At 38.3% G+C, this 19,618-nt stretch overlaps 1 protein-coding gene across 4 annotated transcripts in view; it reads right to left on the bottom strand.

The window, feature by feature from the left end:
* Positions 1–19,618, bottom strand: part of EML4 (EMAP like 4) — a 1,975,061-nt gene that overhangs the window by 107,531 nt on the left and 1,847,912 nt on the right. For all 4 annotated transcript variants that reach the window (XM_044060268.1, XM_044060269.1, XM_044060261.1 and 1 more), the window contains one exon: positions 10,046–10,133. In XM_044060268.1, the coding sequence (XP_043916203.1) occupies positions 10,046–10,133 (88 nt within the window). The remainder of the gene's footprint in view (positions 1–10,045; positions 10,134–19,618) is intronic.

Below are 19,618 nucleotides of genomic sequence, written 5' to 3'. Positions count from 1 at the left end.
TTAGCACTGTGATTTCTTGTAGGAATAGTTCAAGCTAGTAAAGATTAATTAGGCATTTTTCTTTGAAATCAGATCTGTTCTACTGTATTATTTTAAGTTTCTGTGTGATCTCTGAACTCTTAGAGATCTCTGTGGTGGAGTAGTTTTGTCTTGTGTTTTTATTATTTATTATTAAATATTTTTAAAACCTTCTACCTGTGGCTGATTTGTGTAGAGATAAGCTCTAGAGTACATTGCATATTTATAGACGTTATTGTAATAGGCCACTCTAAAGTAAGCCTCGACTGTTAGTCATACTGCCATTGGATTATAATATTGCATAGTAATTATTGGACACTCTTTTAAGGGCCTTTTAGTAGCTGATATTATTAGTTGGATGGTGGCAGTAATTACTACCATGTAGTCTGGGTAAAGGGGCACAGCTGGAGAATCTGTGTCAGCCTTTCCCAGGAGTGTCTGTGAAGTTGTACAAATACTTATCTCAAAGTGTGTGTGTGTTGTGTCAGCTACTTGGGCAGGGACACGAAGCACTGGTTGAACAGAGAGGGTACTGGAGGTTTTAGCTTGCCGAACTAGGCTGAGACCTGGACCCTATAGCTGTTCTAGTGGGGAGTCTTATTGGGGACCTGGTGAGCAAGGGAGCAACCAGCCCCAGACTGACTGTGATCTCTGTGTGCACTTAAGGGAAATTGTACTTTACTGTGTGTATTAATTATCCTTTTCTCTTCTATGAGACGACCTCCCTGGTGTTAGTGGTGAGGATTGAGGCTCCTTGATTGCTGGGCCAGGGCACGGTCATCATAGTGACATTAATAGAACCTGCTGGAAGGACAGGTTTGTCTCCCAGAGCTTACTGCACCTGTGGAACAGACTCCCAGTACATGTCAATCACAGCATCTCTTTGGCCCTCTTCAAGCTCAGTATGGATGACTGGATGGGTAAGCATAAATTCACCCCAGGGGTTCTACCTGAGTCTCTCCTGGACAGGGGCAATAGGTGCTGATCATGGAAATAACGGCAGAACTTGGCTAGGCTTGTAAGGGCCTTAGGGCTATTACCCTTGTAACTTCCTATGGTCCTAAAAGATGAACTATAACTAGCCTGGTTCCATGGCAAAGATGGAGGCAGCCCTGACTGTGACCACAAGGGTTAGATCAGTGGCCCTGACAATGGATGAGCAGGCATGGAGGGGGAGGAATGAAGGGATGAGTCTCACCTGTCTTACCCAGGGGGAGTGGCAGGACTCTGCACAGTGTTATATCCTTACTTAATCTAGATATAGCCCTCCTTGTGCTATGAGGAGAGGGGAACAATCTCTGGGAGGGAATGTCCCTTGTGGAAGTGAAGAGACATCCTTTGCAGACTGCTAGCTGAATGCATGCAGAGCCAGGAAGAAAAAAAATGTGAAGCACCCCTGATGAATGCCTAGATGACAGTCCTTCCCTATCAATTCTCTTTACGGTGATGGAGAACTAATGGGTTATCTAGGTTGGGAAGGGAGCTATTGCTTGGCAGGCAGTGGGGCAAAGAGCTCAAAAAGAAAAAGCTGAAACATAACTGTGAAGTAGGGTAAAGCATGATTACACAAGGCTAGAAGACTAAATAATATCTTAGGAACTTGTTAAAAAATCTATTGAATCCTTGTCAACTAGCTCAGACCACAAAATATTTCTGCTAAGCAGATTGTGCAGTCTTAGTAAATGGTTTCCTGACTATCATTAGAACAGTAAAGATTTCCTCCCTAAAATGCTAAACCTAGCAAATACTGTACTTACAGGCGCAATGCATGCAAATGGAACATGGTTTGATACAACAGAGAGACTGAGGTCTAAATGAAGAACACCTTGCAAATCTTTGGAAAAGTTTATGGAGGTAGCCCGAGTTGAAACAAGGGAAAACCAAATTTATCTCTGCCAAAGTAAGGCAATGAAGACTACTACTCTATACATGTGATAAATCTTAAGCTAAAGTTCAATGGTAACATACCTACCTCAAGCTTCCATGGTCACAGTTCAATCCTGTCTCAGTGCTGTTGGTTATGTTCTTCTCATGTCTTAGTCCAGTTTCTTACACACACACACACACACACACACACACACACACACACACACACACACACACACACACACACACACACACACACACACACACACACACACACAGTGACAGGTCATGGCTGTAAACTATTCAAAAGTTAACTACTTACTTTGTTAGCAAATGATTTAACGAAAAGAAACAGGCAAATGAATAAAGGAAAATGGGAAACGGCATACCTGGAGCTCCATTTTTCATTATTGAGGCAATACATTTAACCAAAGTTACCCAGCATCCAGTTTAGAAAGCAGTGTGATAGTAGCTTTGTAGTTTAAAGGTGATGAAATGATCAGGGATAGGTCCCCCCCTCCCACCTTGAGAAAAAATAATCCATAACTACACTTTAACAGGGGCTACATTTGTGAAAGATCATCGATGGCAGTCCAAAGTTTCCTGTCGACAACTGAAGATATCTAGTGTTTAGTGTGACAAATGTAGCATGTTTCTTTACATTTCCCAATGCCAGAGCAAAGGTCTGCAGTAGAAAGGTAGGATCCTCTGTGCCCCCTTGTTTGCTGAAGTAGTATGTCACTGCAGTGCTGTCCATTTGAATCTGGAGTCCATACTCCATAATGCAGTGCTGGAAAGCTTGCATGGCCTTCTGAATCACTATCATTTCAACACAACTGTTGTGAAGAAGGGTCAGCTGAATGTGACACTTACCTAGACATCAGGCCATCCATATATGCACTTCAGCCTCATAAGGAGGTATGTGTTATCAAAATCTCAATAAAGGAGGGGCCTAAAGGTGTATCACCCCATCCAGATTATGAGGAGACATGATCCACAGCAATTCAAGACTTGTAACCCCAAATGAGAATATTCTGAGCATGACTGCCCTGAATGTTGAGGTTACTAAGAAGATATACACATCTGGGAGACATTCAAAAGAAGAAAAGCAAGGAGGAAGAACATCTGGAATTGTTGCTATCTCAGACCCAGGAGAAGAATCTTCCAGTTAGGAAGAGTCTCCAATCAACATGGCTGAGACAGATGACAGAAGTTTTCAGATCATAGACAGAAAGTTTTTGGAATCCTGAACCTTTAGTGGCTCAAAAGGAAACTGCTGATATTATTATTTTTTTTTTATTTACCACGCTCCTTGGTAACTAAGCAACATAAAGAACCTTCTCTCTGGACAAGGCATCCTGTGATATGGCTGTGTGAAGCCAGTCATTCAGATACAAGAAGACAAACCAGATCACGAAGATAAACCATTATGCAAGACAGAAACTTCAGTGATGTATACAAAACAGAAGAAAACTTAAAAGGTAAGGATACAACAGAACAATGACATATTACCAACAATCATTCAGAAGTGCCTGTAGGCAGGATGCATGGAGATCTGAAAAAGAAAATTAGCCCAAGGTAGATTTAAGACAATATACAATATGTTCTGTTGAAATGCATAATCTTGAAAATTGTCCTTGTGATTTAATGACCAGATGAACCCCTTATGCAAAGATGGCATTCTTCCCAAGAATCTCTTTCTCTCTTACCCGGCAAAGTAAATTTAATGCCTGCACTATTATATGGTCTGATTTGGTATGCTTGTTCCACAAGGACATCAATGAATGTTTACGGACTAACCCATGAATCAGAAGAAATAGCCTTTCAGTATATCAGACACCTCTGATTAGAAGTACTGGCCTGTAAGGAAAACATTTTGACAGAATGATCACATAAAACTTGTCTAGAGTGTCTGGGACAGGGGAGATGGTCAGATCATACCAAGATGTTAGGAGAAGGGGGTTCACTTTCTCAGTAGCAAAAAGGAGGCCATTAATGAGTAATGAATGCAAAAGATTCATAGGGGAGATTTGCAGGTTTAAAGGCAGGATACCTAGGGGAGTTGTATATATTTTGCTGTGTGCATTTGTTTCTGGATTTTATCCAGAGGGATATGTCAAGGTAACTATGATATTATTCCAAGATATGTGTGTGTGTGTGTGTGTGTGTATGTGTGTGTGCATAAATATATATAAAGATGACTTCTGGAAAGAAGTTATTGACTGCCATTTCCTGTTTGTATTGGAAAGGTCATTTGATAACCTTTGCAGTAGTATTATCTTCCTCAGCTGTGCATGCCACACATGCACTTTTAAACACAACGGATCAGATATTGTCTTACAGTCTAAGCAGAATTCAGGCCACCCCTAAGTTCTGAATAAGGAACAATAAAATTACAGCTACTAAATTATTCCATGAAGGCAGCACTATGATTTTCACATTCCTTCATGTGGCTTGCTTGAGTGTTACAAAATCCAGTTCATGGGTAGTTTCTAGGCTTAAACTCAAGGGGAACATTGTGGAGCCTAGCCCAGATTCCCAGCTGACCCCAAGCCCTGTTTGGTTAACTGACTTGCTCAAGGTCAAACAGTATGCAAATGAGGGCTGAAGTAAAAGAACCCTGTATCAAAGGAATTTGAGCCCACAGTGTTAATCCTCTGAGTCAATTTTCAGGCAAAATACATACACATGGGTTTGAACCCGAGTTTCTTCAAGTATATATTCTCTAGAACAGTGTATTAGCACGATATGCCACAGAAGCACTAGGAAAAAAAAAAAAAAAAGACAGTCCTCAAGGGATCTGAACTCATGACTATATTGATATTTTCCCAGACAGGATTAGCAAGCTGAAAACAGAAGCACACCTATATTCTTGGTATGATGTCGCCATCTCCTTTTTCCAGATGCCCTAGAAAAGCATTTTATTCAATAATGGGTCTATGCATTGCAGCATAAAATGGTACAGTTATTTCCTGAGAGTGACTAGACATGTCCTTTGGAATTAAATGATTGCAGAATATGCTTTCTAGACTTTGGTAGATACAGACAGGTCAAAGTTTAAATTGTTTTATAAGTTCATCAGTTCATAGATTAGTACTAAGCTAACTACCCTTGTGGGCCATTTTAAGCCTAGCCAATTACCCCATGTGAGAATTTAACTCTGCTCCTGGTGTCTGTAAGGTAAACACCTTAACCATTATGCCAACCTCCCACCTCTGACCCCTATGACTAAAGTAAACACAACTGGATTACACGTATCATAACAAAGTATGTACCAGTATAGTTGCTCAGACCATCAAGTAAAGGGCTGCTGACTGCTCCTACAACTAAGCATAAAATACCTGGAAGCCATTCTTCAGCCTATATCTAGCACCAGCTATTCTGAATCAACTACTTTGCCTGATTTGTAAAAGAGACATAGGTTCATAGGTTGGTACTAGGCTATTGGCCCTACGGCCTATACAAGCCTAGCCATAACAATTCTCTGGCTATTTCTTCCCACACTATTTACTTCATCAGAGTCTCATTTAGTAGTGTACACCTTAACTTTAAAAAAAACGTTTGTTGTCGCAGAATTTCTTACTCTGATTTATTTGGAGACGGTTTTGCTGCTTTGACTCCTCTAATGCATTCCTTACACATTTTGAGAGGACTATTGTTTAGCCATTTTAACTATCTGCAGCATTTAGGTATTTAACTGCTTAAGTAAATGAAATCAAATGAAATTTCAGTTATCAATTAGATTTCTGGCACCAGCAGCTTAATTAATGTTTTATCAAGACTCTATCGTGTGTGATTAAAAGTTGCGTTATTTCCAAGAAATCAAATTTGTACCTATCACCTAAAGAAGATACAGGGTAAGCCAGGAATCATTTGTTTTTCATTGGATGACATATGGGTGCAACAAAAATACTGTATAATTATAAAAACTGTCTCCCAGCAAAAATGTGTGTTGGAAGCACTCTATCATAAACACAGTTATGTGCCCTCAAACATACTCTCTGTCTGCAGGAGTTTAGTCAGGGATACACTTTGTATACTATGATGTACAACATTTTTTTAATACATTTTAAATTATTTATTTTATGCAGTGGAATGAACTTACTTTTTTAAATGGCATACTTGCATGGTGTTTATTAGATATATTTTGATAAATACCCTTTTTGTTTTAAGTTTTTCCTTTCAGAAAAGTTATGAACGAAAAGGTATAGTGTTCAAAAATATGCATTTTATGGGGCTTGTTTTTATACTTCGGGGGATAGGGCACATTCTGGAAGACAATCACAGTTTGGCTTTGTAAAAGGGAGAGCATTCCTGCTCAAAGTGGTTGACTTCTTTGAGTCAGTCACCAGAGCAGTGGATGAAGGTAAGGCAGTGCATACAGCCTACCTTGGTCTGGCCAAGGCCTTTGATACCATTCTTCACTCAGGAATTACTGATAAACTCATCAAACTAGGCATCAACCCCTATATCACTAGGTGGGTTGCAAATTAGCTACCAGATAGAACACACAGTGTGAAAGTAGCAGACTCCAAGTCAGAATGCCGACCAGCCATGAGTGTAGTTCACAAGGATCGGTCCTGGGTCCTCTCCTTCTCTGCATCTACTTCTCAGAACTCCAGGCCAACACAAAGGGACTCTGGCTTGACCATGTTTGCAGATGACTGCAAGCTGGGAGCCATTATTAACTCTCCAAGTGATGCAGACATCTTATAGAAAGGCCTCACTGAGACCAATGACTGGTGTCGAAACCATGGCCTTAAGCCTAACGCCAAAAAATGCATGCCATCCCCTTTAGTAAAAACTAATTTCCCACTAATTACCACATCTATAGGAGCCCAATGAACACTGAAGGCATTATAAGAGACCTGGGGATGCAGGTTGACAGCAACCTCTCCTTCGACCACCACATTGCCACTGTGGTCAGAAGGTCCTTCTATGTGGCACATCTCATTACCTCATTAAGACCTTCTATGTGGCACATCTCATTACTTCATTAAGTCCTTCTATGAGGCACATCTCATTACCAAGAGTTTTGCATCCAGGAAGAAAGAAGTCATTCTCTCTCTCTCTCTACTCTTCCCTTATTAGACCAATCATCGAGTATAATGCCCCACTTGGCATGTACCTCACTAGACACACGCAACAGTTGGAGAGGCCACAGAAGTACTTCACGAAGAGGATCCTAGGCATTAAGCACATGTCCTACACAGACAAACTCAAAAGACTCCAGCTATTCTCTGTCTCATATCGCCTACTTAGAGGCGATCTCTGCTTGACTTACAATGCCATATCTGACCTAGCTCTGTTAGAAATGCTACATCTATAGAAATCCCAATCCCTCTGCACCACATGCTCCTGAGACCTCAACCTCATTACCACAATCAACAGAATATGCTGGAGGGACAGGTTCCTCACCCAGAGACTGCCCATGCTATGGAATAGACTTCCCATACATGTCAAGCAGAGCACCTCACTGTCCCTCTTCAAGAGAAATCTTGATGAGTGGATGGGTAATTGAAAGTTCACCCTGGGGATCACTCCAGTGGCTTTACTTGATAGAGGCACTGGGAACTAATGTCGGTCGGCACAATGCCAGGGCACTTCTATGGGGTAGGCTTGTAAAGGCTCCAGGGCCATTAGCCTAGTACACACCTAAGAACCTATGAAAACTACTGGTCTTGCCTGGTCTGGTCTATGAAAACTATTGGTCTGTGGCCAAGAATCAATGCATAATCGGACATAGAAAAAATAAACTAATCATCCATGTTAAAACTATTAAAAGTCATAAAAGTTGTGGTAAAAAAACAAAATGTAGCTGAAACCCTCAGCATAAAGTGATGATCTGACTTCTCATACATAGGTTCATAGGTTCATAAGTAGGTACTAGGCTATCGGCCCAAGTGCCTACGTAAGCCTAGCCAGCAAGGTACCATAGCTTACACCACCCAAGAAAGTTAATTTCCTGTGCCCCTGTTCAGCAGAGCCACAGAAGTGATCGTCGGGTTGTATTTCCTATTTCCCATTCACTCATCAAGATTTTTCTTGAAGAGTGCTAATGAGGAACTTTGCTTGACATAGATGGGTAGCTTGTTCCAGAGTATAGGAAGACTCTGGGACAGGAATCTCTCCCTCCAGCGTGTCCTGTTTATTGTGGTGACAAGGTTTAGGTCCCTAGAGCGTGTAGCTCGGTGGGATTGGGATTTCTTTAGGTGTAGCATGTCCAACAGCTCTGGGTTTGACATAGCTTTATATGTTAGGCAGAGATCACCTCGGAGTAGGCAATATGGTACGGAGTACAGCATAGTGCATTTTACATTATTAATTTATGATTAATAGTGGGAAGAAAATGGCAATTTGGGACTGGTAAAAAAATATAGTAATAAATGATTGCCTGTGTTGCCAGCTCTCTAATCTTCTCTGTGTCTCTCATTTTTGGCTGTAGAGCTTCCAGCTACAGGTTTGCAATGACAACAAAGGTGAAGCATAAATGTATTATTTATCAAGGAAAGGATCAGGAGCCTTTCACATTGGGAAAATGGATTTAGTGCAACCACTCCCAGTTTAACTGTAATGTTGCTAAAACATATAACATGTAATTCAGCAATGAATGGGTTGCAAAACACATTTCAGTTTCATGCAAACTGCAAACACAGGAAAAAAATTAAAGGATGCATCATCAAGAAACAAACATGTTTGCCTACATTACTCCACAGGTACTTGCTGAACCGTTAGAAAACATTACATCTATTTATTGATAATAACAACTGGGCATAAAAATTATATATATATATATATATATATATATATGCGTGTGTGTGTGTGTGTGTTTTAATTGTGAAGTCAAAATATTTTTTGTATTGATTACTTGCGCTTTTTACCACGTACTTCAAGTTATTTGGACCACTGCATCCTATATACCTCACTTTTAATGTGGACAGCAGGTAGGGACTGCAGTGACCCAGAGGCCAAACTAATTGTTTAATAATTGATTCTTTTTTACCTAGAAGTACCCAATTCCTTCTCAGGCAGACACATACATGATGGTAATATATGTACCTAATGAGTGTTTACCTCTATGTGCTACCATACTAAAGCATGGTCTGAGGTATCTGTCACAGCACCCGCCAGTGGAAGCAGGGACCCACACTCTCCTCCTGAGGAAGGACAGCAGGTGCTTATCCTCTTGATCATCCCCTCTTGCCTGAACTTCTGGCACCTATGGCACCCATTACCGAGCTGGCTAAAGGTGAAACACTATAAAGAATGAAAAAAAAGGAAAGCTCTAGCAGGTGAATCCAAGCCAAGTTAAATGAGGCAATCCAAATTTGTAGAGACTGGCTGAAAAAAAAACACAGAAAACACAGAATGACAACAGCAAGAAAATATAGTCAGCAAAAGGAACCGTACCTTTTACTAAATGTAGGGTTTGCAGGTTTATATAGAAAGAAAGGAAATTTAAACGTCCCACTACTAAATGGGAATTCAGACCTGACGGTTATACCGACTGTGACTCTACAAATATTACAAATTTAGCTGTGTTTGGCATGTCCAGGTTACTATGTTGTAAAGAAAAATTGCAAATTAAAGGAACAGATTATATCAGGAGACGAACAAACATAAATGCACTTTTTAAACATATACACAAAATGGGTGAAATATATCACTTGAAATTGTTAGTATTGCAGAACATTTTAGAAAATACCAGAAGAGGAGGAAATATGTTAGTAAAAATTGAGAGTGTTGAGTTTAAATGGATAAATATATTACAAACTGACAAATTTCCTGGATTAAATTAGGTTAATAGCATTAAACCAATGTTAAAAACTAGGCAGTCGAGGAAGTAATGTTTTAACCAATGGTATTTTAAAGATCTGACATGTCATTTTTGATGTTCATATATATTATTCAGTTTTCATGCTGTTTTTATACAACTTGATAGAGTGACTTAGCAAACACTTGTTGGCACAATACAATTGTCGTTCAATAAATCTGTGTTTTCTGTGGTTTCTTGAAACAGTCTCTACTATACTCAAGTTGAAAACACTCTGTAGAGCAAATGCTAGAAAAAATCCACATTAATTTAAAACACAAAGGATATTTCACCATTTTAGGGCATTTATGTTGCCATGACTAATATCTAATAATATGTTTTACTTACAGTATAGGATTTCATAGTCTCCTGAGTTTGACATGATATGATTGTTATCTGGTGACCAGTCAAGGTGTGTAATATAGCTGGAATGTCCCTGAAGAAAATGAAATAAAAACCTGTTAATATTTTCATATCTACAATAAATCACATTAAATTAGCAATGCAGAAGTTTTCTGATGAATATTTCAGACTGCATATTGGAAAATAAAAAGCAAACAAACAATGAACTGGCTTTGTGTTTTTACCTCAGAAAAAGCTCTACTACATTTCATGCCTGGTGAAATTATTTTCTAAAGTCTCTTAATCAGTTCATTAGTATTATTACTTCTAATACACAGAACTAGTAGCAGTCAAACACACACCCAATGATGCAGTACAGGGCTACAGATATTACTGCAGAAGTACATTAATTTCCTTTTTCTTTGGATTAAGAAGTGGTAGAGCCCAGTAGGCTTTCTATAAGAAGTGCAAGACCCAACATTTCAAAAGTTAAACTGTGATTTCAGCAAGCATCAGTAAATTCTATAACTTGTTTTTACACCTTTAAAGTGTTTATAGGAGGCCTATAACTCCCACATCCCTGCTAATTCTGAGATCACAGTACCCCTGAGTAGGGAGAACACACAAGATACACCACGACATACAAATACAGCAATCTCAACATGTATACTCTCCCACATTTGCAACTACACTTCTGTAGTTCCAACAACCACAGTTATGGCAGCGGTTAGCATTGCCACCTCACACCAAGAAGTTCTGCAGTTCGATTCTCAGCTGGGGTGCCTTTTGTGCGGAGTCTGCATGTCCTCACTATGGTCACATGGGTTTTCTCCGGGTGCTCCGGTTTCCTCCCACATCCCAAAGACATGCTGTAGGTAGATTGGACACCCAAAAATAATTGGCCCTAGGCGTGAGTGCATGCCTTCTGTGGAAGGTTGGGCACCGGGCTGGCAACTCGACACCGTAAAAAAACTCCACTGCCAATCATGAGCGGACAGGTGATCCTCTGTGGTGACCTCTAACTGGGAAAAACCGAAAGAAGAAGAAGATTTTGAACAAGCACACAATGCCCTTCTTAAGAACTTTAGAAAACTTGCATAAAACTACAGAACATGATCAGAATTATTTTTGATTCCTTTACCTTATGCAATAGTCATGCTCTTAGATGTGCATACAGTGTGATTCATTAACACTTATCCAAGGCTAGAAAGCATTAAAAACTAAAAGAAAATTGTAACCAAGCTAGAATTTTCACTGTGTGATTCCTCAAACCTCTTGGATTAAAGGCACATGGGATATATGCAAATGACCTTTAAGAACATCAGGTGTTTCAGCTATATGGTGATACTGAATGCCCGTGACTTTTTTCTTTTTGAATCGCCATATAACTGAAACATATGATGTTCTTAAGGGTCATTTGCCTATTCCCCATGTGCCTCTAATACACGTGGTTAGAGGGATCACACAGTAGAAATTCTTGCTTGCCTAGAATTTTTTTAATTTTTCTGTGTGACCCTTTCACGCACTCTTTTACTAAGGCTAGCAAATACAAGATTCCAATATGATTGCCACCTGCTGTCTAGCACATGTAACTGATTTTGCTGTCACTCCATGTTCACATGGCCCAAAGTTGGGATTAAGCTCCAGTCACTAGTGGAGAGTCAGAAGGAAGGTTGCAGGTACAACAAATGAGTTGTCCACTACTTTGTGAAGGGGAGAAAGAGATACTAATGTGACATACCTCTCTGTGATGCAGAGTGATCAGCACATTTTGGGATGTAATGCCTGTTCATGGAAAAGAATAGTTAAAGTATGGTTAATATTGTTTATGAATGCCACAACCTTGAATCTATGCCTTATTCCTCTAGCTCAGGTGAACACCATAGGAAGAATATGCAAGGATGAAAACAGTAATTAGGCAAACTACATTCTGCTTCCTCCTTTATCATTATGTTTCCTTCCTCAATTACTCTAAGAATCATTAAAACTATTTCCAGAAAGGACAGCTAAACATGGAGTGGAAAACAGAAGAGTAGGTAGTTCTTTGGATGTGAGGAATATGAAACATATCTAGGAAGTTACGCAAACTAAAAAATGATACACCATGTAAACACACACATAAAAGACAGCAACCCACGAAACAATTCTTGATAAGAAAACTCCTCACTGTAAATTTTTCAACAGAGATCAGCTAACCTATTTAGTAAACAGTTTAAATGCTTAGGTCTAAAATCAGTATTTTCTAGGCCTGCCCAGAGACATTACTCTCTAAATTTGTAATGCCCCACTTTACTGTCCAGATTACTCTTATAATCTGCTAATGATGGACCTTCTCTATTAAACACTAGGAAACTTAACTACTGTAAAATAGGAAATTATTTCTAAAACCTGCTCGCTTATACTTTTACAGATTTAATTGACCTCTGTAATATAACCGCAACATATTTCAAGTATTTGATACTACACACCCCTTTACATCAAAACAGTTGGTAAATTTCTCTTTGAATGACTTATACGCTAGCATGAGATCATCACATGCACTAATATTGAATGACCTCATATTTTTCTGTAACACAGACTACATAGACTTAACTTAGCAAGCCTCTCACTTCATGTGTAAAGTTCCACATATGTGATGGAGTTCATTACTCTTCTGCGTTGTCTCCTATGCTTTTCTTAATGGTACAATAAATTGGAGTGATGATACAAGCCCTTCCTTGCTATACTCATTACACCCCAAGTTAATATATTCAGTAACACAGAACGTTCTGCTCACCAAGACATCCAGTATTTATAGTTATTACTATTTTGAATTAACCATGTTAGATGCAGTGCCCTGGTTTATTTGACTAAAAAATATCTATGAAACTTGTATCCTATTTATAGCTCATCATTGTTAATCCAATTATTTTGGAAAGTGATCATCATATGTTTCAGTAACTATAAAGTCAGCCACCTTGACATTATCTGCATACTTAATACACACTATCGCACTTGTGAAATATCATGTTTGTAACAAGAACACAGATGTGGGCTTAAAACTAAGCCTTGCAGTGTAGTACGAACTAATGCAATTTCCTCCATGATGTAAGCCTCTGTTTAATCATTCATGGTCTGCATTTTTTCCAGCTAGTGATTCACTTGGTAACTCTTTCCAGAACTCCTAAGGGTTCGAGTACAGTGCGATATCCAATGCTCTTGAAAAGCCAAGGCATAACACATCACCTGTAAGTTCTTTTCCACAACCTTCCTTATGTTACTACAGAAACAGGCAGTGCATAAGTCGGTTGATTCTTTATGCTTACATCCATGTTGACACATGGTACTTACAGAGACAGTCTACACTTTTCCCTCTTTTTTTCAGGTATGTTTTCCAGACTTTGTCCTGAAGTTGATATTCTGGAAGATGGTCGGTATACCTGTTGTTATACAAAAGTTCTGCTTCTTTTACAGATGGGATCCACCACAGAGCTATTCCAGTCTAACTGAGGTTTAGCATATCTTACAGATCTTTTAAAAATCCAGGCCGAGGACCTGTAATTCTACCTCTCGATTTTCTTAGCTCTACACTGCTGTTGCTAACCATTCCTGCTGCCTCATTTATTTTGATTGTCCACAAACCATCTTGTACCTTCTGTGTATGTGCTTGAACAATGACAGCCATCATAATGCCATTATAAATCCACCCACAAGCTAGTTTTAGCTGAAGAAATGTGTTGTCTCTAACCTGCTTAGCATTTCTGTGTCCTGAAGTACAATAATCCATATATCTCTTATGGTTATTTTCCTGCATCTGTCATTGTGTTGTATCACTTACATGTTGTTTTTATTGTCAATTTTTACTTTTAAGTTTTCTTATAATTTTCTGAAGTTTTTGCAAAACAATTTAAACGCAATGTCTACCCTTTTCAATCTAAGTTTAACCTTTCGTTTCCTTTATAAGATATTTTTTCTTAGTAACTTCAACTCCACCTGCCTTCTTTCCTGTCTAAGAGATACATTTTTTTCTGTCATGTAGTAACGTTCATTTACAGATGCTGACTTGAAGGAGTCCTTCCTTCCAGATCCTTCAGATTTAGCTTAAATTAGCCACTACCTTCATTTTTTAAATGGATTTTTTTTTAGTTTTTTTGTGTTGTTGGCTAATAAACTAACCATTAATAACACAAGATGAGGAATAATAGTACTGTGGCTGTTGTCATTAACAACGGTAGTAATGTCAAAGCACTACTACATTAGTGATCTTCATTTAAACAAAGTTAATCACAGATATGATTTCTTTCAGAGGGTGTGTTAACTCCCTCATATAACTCATACTAAATACTGTAAAACATATTTTTACAAACAGTGTCACTAGCATTTAACATTCTACAGTCCACTGAATATATGGTTAAATGACTAGCTGCTGTGGTACTGTTTATAATATAGTACTGATTATTAAAGTCTGACATTTTGTTCTGGTCATCTGTTGTACTCTTGGGTGGTCTATGCAGTGCCACCATGTTATACTCTTGAGTTTCTTTCTAACAATTTCCAACAATGTCTTTGATTTAAACTGTGTTTTTTTTCCTAACAAAGTATGGATTTTTATTTTTACTTCCTCTTTTACAAATAGTCCTACACCTCAACTCACTGTGCTAACTCTAATTATCCTACCTACTCTTTTACATTAGTTACTATGACAACACTAATGCCCCACTAACAAGTATTTAAACACCTCTAGTTTTCCTTCATACTTCTTGCAGATGTAGCAAGCAATCTGTTTTAAGAATCATTAGTAAGTTTTCCATTTTTGTAACCCTATACTGATTTTATCATTTATTTTTCTGCAAGCCATCTCTTCCTGGTAAAGGAGGCATTAACTCCATCAGCATTACAAAGTTGCTATCACTAAGGATCGGGTTATCACTATTATGAAGATGAAGTTTATAAAGCAGCAATTTTCAAGCGTCAAATAGCCTACTCCTATTAATGCAGTTTTCTTTTTTTAATATACATTTTACAGTTCCTTAAGTTATGCATATGAATGATTTTAAAGGCTGTAAGTTAAGGCACTAGATATAGTCAGCATGTGAATAAAAGAGTTGAGAAAAGGAAAAGTGCTTTTTTTTTATTTTTCTTCACCGTCTTCAGTAAAATAACTGAAATAAATTACATTGTATTTGTATATATTCATTTTACTGCCGTCAAATGTTTGAACAGGCTTAAAAAAAACATGCACAAGTATTTCCTTCAACTGCAGCTGTTAGGTTCTTTGCATAATATAAACTTGTGGATTCAAGTGCTTTTGGTTTTCAGGACAACTTGAGATTTCATGTAACTGTGTGCCATACAGGGTTGCTATCTGTCTCCTAACTCTATGATTCATACATATCTATTTATCCACCCCTTTTACAAGACAGTCTCCATTTACAAGTATTTCACTGCCCATACTCTTTCTATTCCTTTGTGTGGCATATACCCATCTTTCTACACTATTTGTCTCAACTTTGCCTGGTGTATATGCACATGTTATATCTGCATTTCTAAATATTGTTCCCCTTGATGTTTTTGCAAAGGTGTTATTTACTTATTTACTTTTGGGGAGTGGTTGGTTAGTACTCTTACTTGGTCTGTTTTCTTCCAGTTGTCTCAAACTGAAATCTCTGTATTTTACTCATATCCTCATCACGTTTCAAGTTCTCTCTAGCGGTTAAACTCCTAGAATTTGGTTACATCTCTCTGTTTTGCCACTACAATCTCTTCTACATTAAAGGTCAGTGATTGTCCAGTACTATTCTGGTGTATGCTATTATTTTTTATTTTGTCTTTTCAGTAAATACCAGCCACAAGGAATCTAAAATTACACGAGTAAAAATAAACTGCTTAAAGTCACCAGCATCTAATTAAGCATGTTTGATTCGTAAAACCATATGTACCTCTGGGTAACTCAACACAACATCAAAACAACTGAAACAACACTTTGGATCAGTTATCTGATTTTGAATAAAATGACAAAGTCAATGCAAATTCTGATTCAGGAGTATAAAACACATTTAATTATTTATATCTCTGTGCAACAACAGTACAGGTTTTTTAACAGTACTTTTAGACCATGGGTATTGGACTGTTCAGTAATGGAGCGGTTGCTAGAGAATACACCCTGCACATATAAAAACAAACAAACAATGGCAGTCCAATATTTACACTAGTTATACTCATCGTGCAGCAATGCAAAGACATCTAGGTACCTTAGGTTCATACGGAGTGCGTACACACGCTCTCACTTGTGATCAGTCGCTACACCATCAGCTTAAACAGCCCAGTGCAAGGAAAGACAGTAACACACTGCACTACCAGTGTGAATCTCATTACACAATGGGGTAAATATAAAAAATGTATAAATGCTTAATATGAAAATGCACTCATAGGATCATACGGTCATTCCTAGGGTATACACTAAAAAACTCCTTTCTCACACCTGCACTACAAATCAATTTAAAGACTGTAATTAACTACAGCATCAGACTGAACTGCTCTCTGCCAGGAAAGGCAGGAGAACACTGAAGCACTACTGAGAATTTGTCTACTCACAGACCTCTCTCCCAGCAGTGCTGGAAATCACAGGCAACAAATAATGCCAGTAAATCAGCACAATAGCTACCATCTGCACCTCTCCATTAGTCCACAACTGTAAGGGAAGGTACAGGGCAACTTCCTTCCAAAGGAATGTGGAAGCACACCATGCGGCTTAGCGGACAAGCTCTTAAGAAGGTTAATAAGTGTAGTGCGGAAGATTACTGGCACTACTCGCCTAAAGCCAGTAAAAGCAGTGCCAAAAAAGAAACAGAATATGACAGACTGTTCTTCCAACAAAAAATAAAGCTGTTTCCTGATCCCCCTTTACTGTGACCAGGAGTCCTATTTTTAGATCTCAACGCTAGTATGGGAAAACTGACTCAGATGACAAATATTACAAATATATTCTATTTTGCCAAATTATTTGATATACATCTTGGTATTCCTCATGGTCAATAAAGTTTACACTATTCAATAATTTTTCTGTAAACACTACAGTATTGTTTATCTATAATAAAAACTTTATACACCCCTACCAAACCTTACAATTATACATAATTCCTGAAAAAAATATCTTTAAGTTAAAAAGATTAGCCAAGCAGAATAAAGGATGTGACACTAGTTTCCACCATACCTCCCAACTGTACTGAATTATTAATTTTTTACTGAGTTTTGGGGACCAAATAATGGGGTGCCATGATTCCCGAGTGGCACCCCTAATTTCCGAATTTTTTTCCCAGCTTTTTTTTCCACTTTTTGAGCTGACATCATCATGTTCGTGATGATGTCAGCTCCATCAGCCTGTCGGAATTAAGCTCAAGGGCTGTGCACTCATTTCCAGCTGGCTGCACTGTTTGAATGGATCTGCGGGCGGGACTGCTTTCACTAACTGCTATGTTTGGATGGATCTGCTGGCTGAACTGCTTCAATATATAACAATTAACTGCTTCAGTGGTGGAAACGACTGCTGCTGCTGGCTAAAGCCTGGCTGAACTTTTTCATTCCAGAATGACTGCTGAGTGGGTACTTTTTTATCTGGAATAGTGGACTTATTTAAAAACAACTGCTACATGGGTATTTTTTTTATCTGGAATGGTGGATTTATTTAATTTCAGAATGGCAGTAGCGTAAGGTATGTTTTTTAATCTGGATTTATTTCCTTTCAGAACGACTGCTGAAAACTTTTCATTTTGGAAGGAATGCTGCTGTGTGAGTACTGCAGAGCTACTTTAGTATCTACCTACCTGGAGAAGTGTATGTGTGTGTGTGTGTGTGTGTGTGTGTGTGAGTGTGTGTGTGTGTGTGTGTGTGTGTGTGTGTGTGTGAGTGAAAATGCCACAACTGAATACACCTGGTGGCTAGAGGTACTCAGGCTCAAACCCTGTACCCTGGGTACAGGTAAAACGAGTCTAAAGTCCCTAGCCACCAACACTTGTGAATTTATGCCTCATATTTTTGTTCTGTTCTTCATAAAATCTGTGATTTTCAGGATTTCTGTGGCAAATCACTGAAGGATTGAATTCACTAAATAATGACAGGCATTTGAATTTCAGACTTCATATTCTTCAAAAAATAAATGGTAAAACAAAACCTTTTATTCTAGCAATTTTCTAAATTTATAACATTAGTATTTGAAATGTGTCCCTACTTTGGGGCTGTATTCCCCCATTATTGGCTTTGTTCGAGAACTATGGTGAGAAGTGAGAACTGAATTCTGTACTGCCCCCATTATTGGCTTTGTCCAGCTTTTTTGTGCTAAGAGGTTGAGAGTTATGGCGAGAAGTGAGAACTGAATTTGCTATATGACAGCCATTTCAGTTTCAGTCTTCCTATCTTTCAGGAAACTGCTGATTTGGCATAGCGGTATGTTGCTCTGACTGTAGTGCAAAGGGTCCTGGGTTCAAGTTTTGGTAGTGAAATGCATGGTGGTAACAAAACATTTTATTCTAGCAACTTTCCAGAATTATACAAGCAATGTTTAAAATGTGTCCCTGGTTTCTGGGCTTTTGTCTCCACCCCTAAAATAAAAAAAGAAAACTGAAATTGAAAATAAGTGCAAGAAGCTGTGCAAGATGCCTATGGCTTACACTACTGTCATTTTATTTATATATATATATATATATATATATATATATATATATATATATATATGGGTTTATATCATGTGATTGAATGATTAGGTGATTTAACACCTACATCGACCATGTAATATCGAAAGCAAAGAACAGCGAATGCAGAGAAAGATTTCCCTTGGCCATTCGCTGGATTTTGCCATTTTCTCCACTGTGGAACAATCTCAGAGATGGTATATTTAGTTGGGGGGGTGTGGGGGCACCCCCCCACGTTGAGGGATGTGGGGGTCTAAGCCCCTCACTTAGTTTGGCTGCAAAGTCAATTTTTTTTGTGGCCGACGGAAACGTTTCCCGGTGGTGTTCACTATTTTGTAGTTCGATATTATGTGGTCAGTGTTTAGGTGTTTGATCACCTAATCATTTGATCATGTAATATAGACCCTATATATATGGTCTATATTATATAGTCAAAATTTTAAAACTTCGAACCTCACATGAGCAAACTCATATGAGCAAAATTCAAAACATCGACTATATAATAAAATAAAAAAAAAACTTACCTTACCACTTTGAGCAGGGGGGCAAGGCCCCCTGCACCCCCTATACCCCCCCTACTTAAACATACCAACTCCGAGAATGCACTTCAATGCAGAAAGGGAAAATTTCCCATTCTGAGCGTGAAAAGCCATTGACATTCACCTTCGACCTTTTTGACATTAGATCATATAATGTCGACCATCTATGATTCGAACATCGGAACTGTCACTCATCTAATATAGACCATATATATATATATATATATATATATATATATATATATATATATAGTATGTGTGTGTAAGTAGACTTTTATGATGGAAATGTTCTGAACTGGGCAGTTTTGTCATTAGTTGGTCATGCATTTTGTTTCATTGCCTTCTGCAGAAATGTTCAAACAATAAATTTAAAA

The sequence above is a fragment of the Protopterus annectens genome, chromosome 1.part0 (genome assembly GCF_019279795.1).
Source record: "Protopterus annectens isolate FY-2018-M chromosome 1.part0, PAN1.0, whole genome shotgun sequence".
Lineage (NCBI taxonomy): Eukaryota > Metazoa > Chordata > Ceratodontiformes > Protopteridae > Protopterus > Protopterus annectens.
Note: the sequence above shows the minus strand (reverse complement) of the source record. Positions and strands in the feature narration are given on the sequence as shown.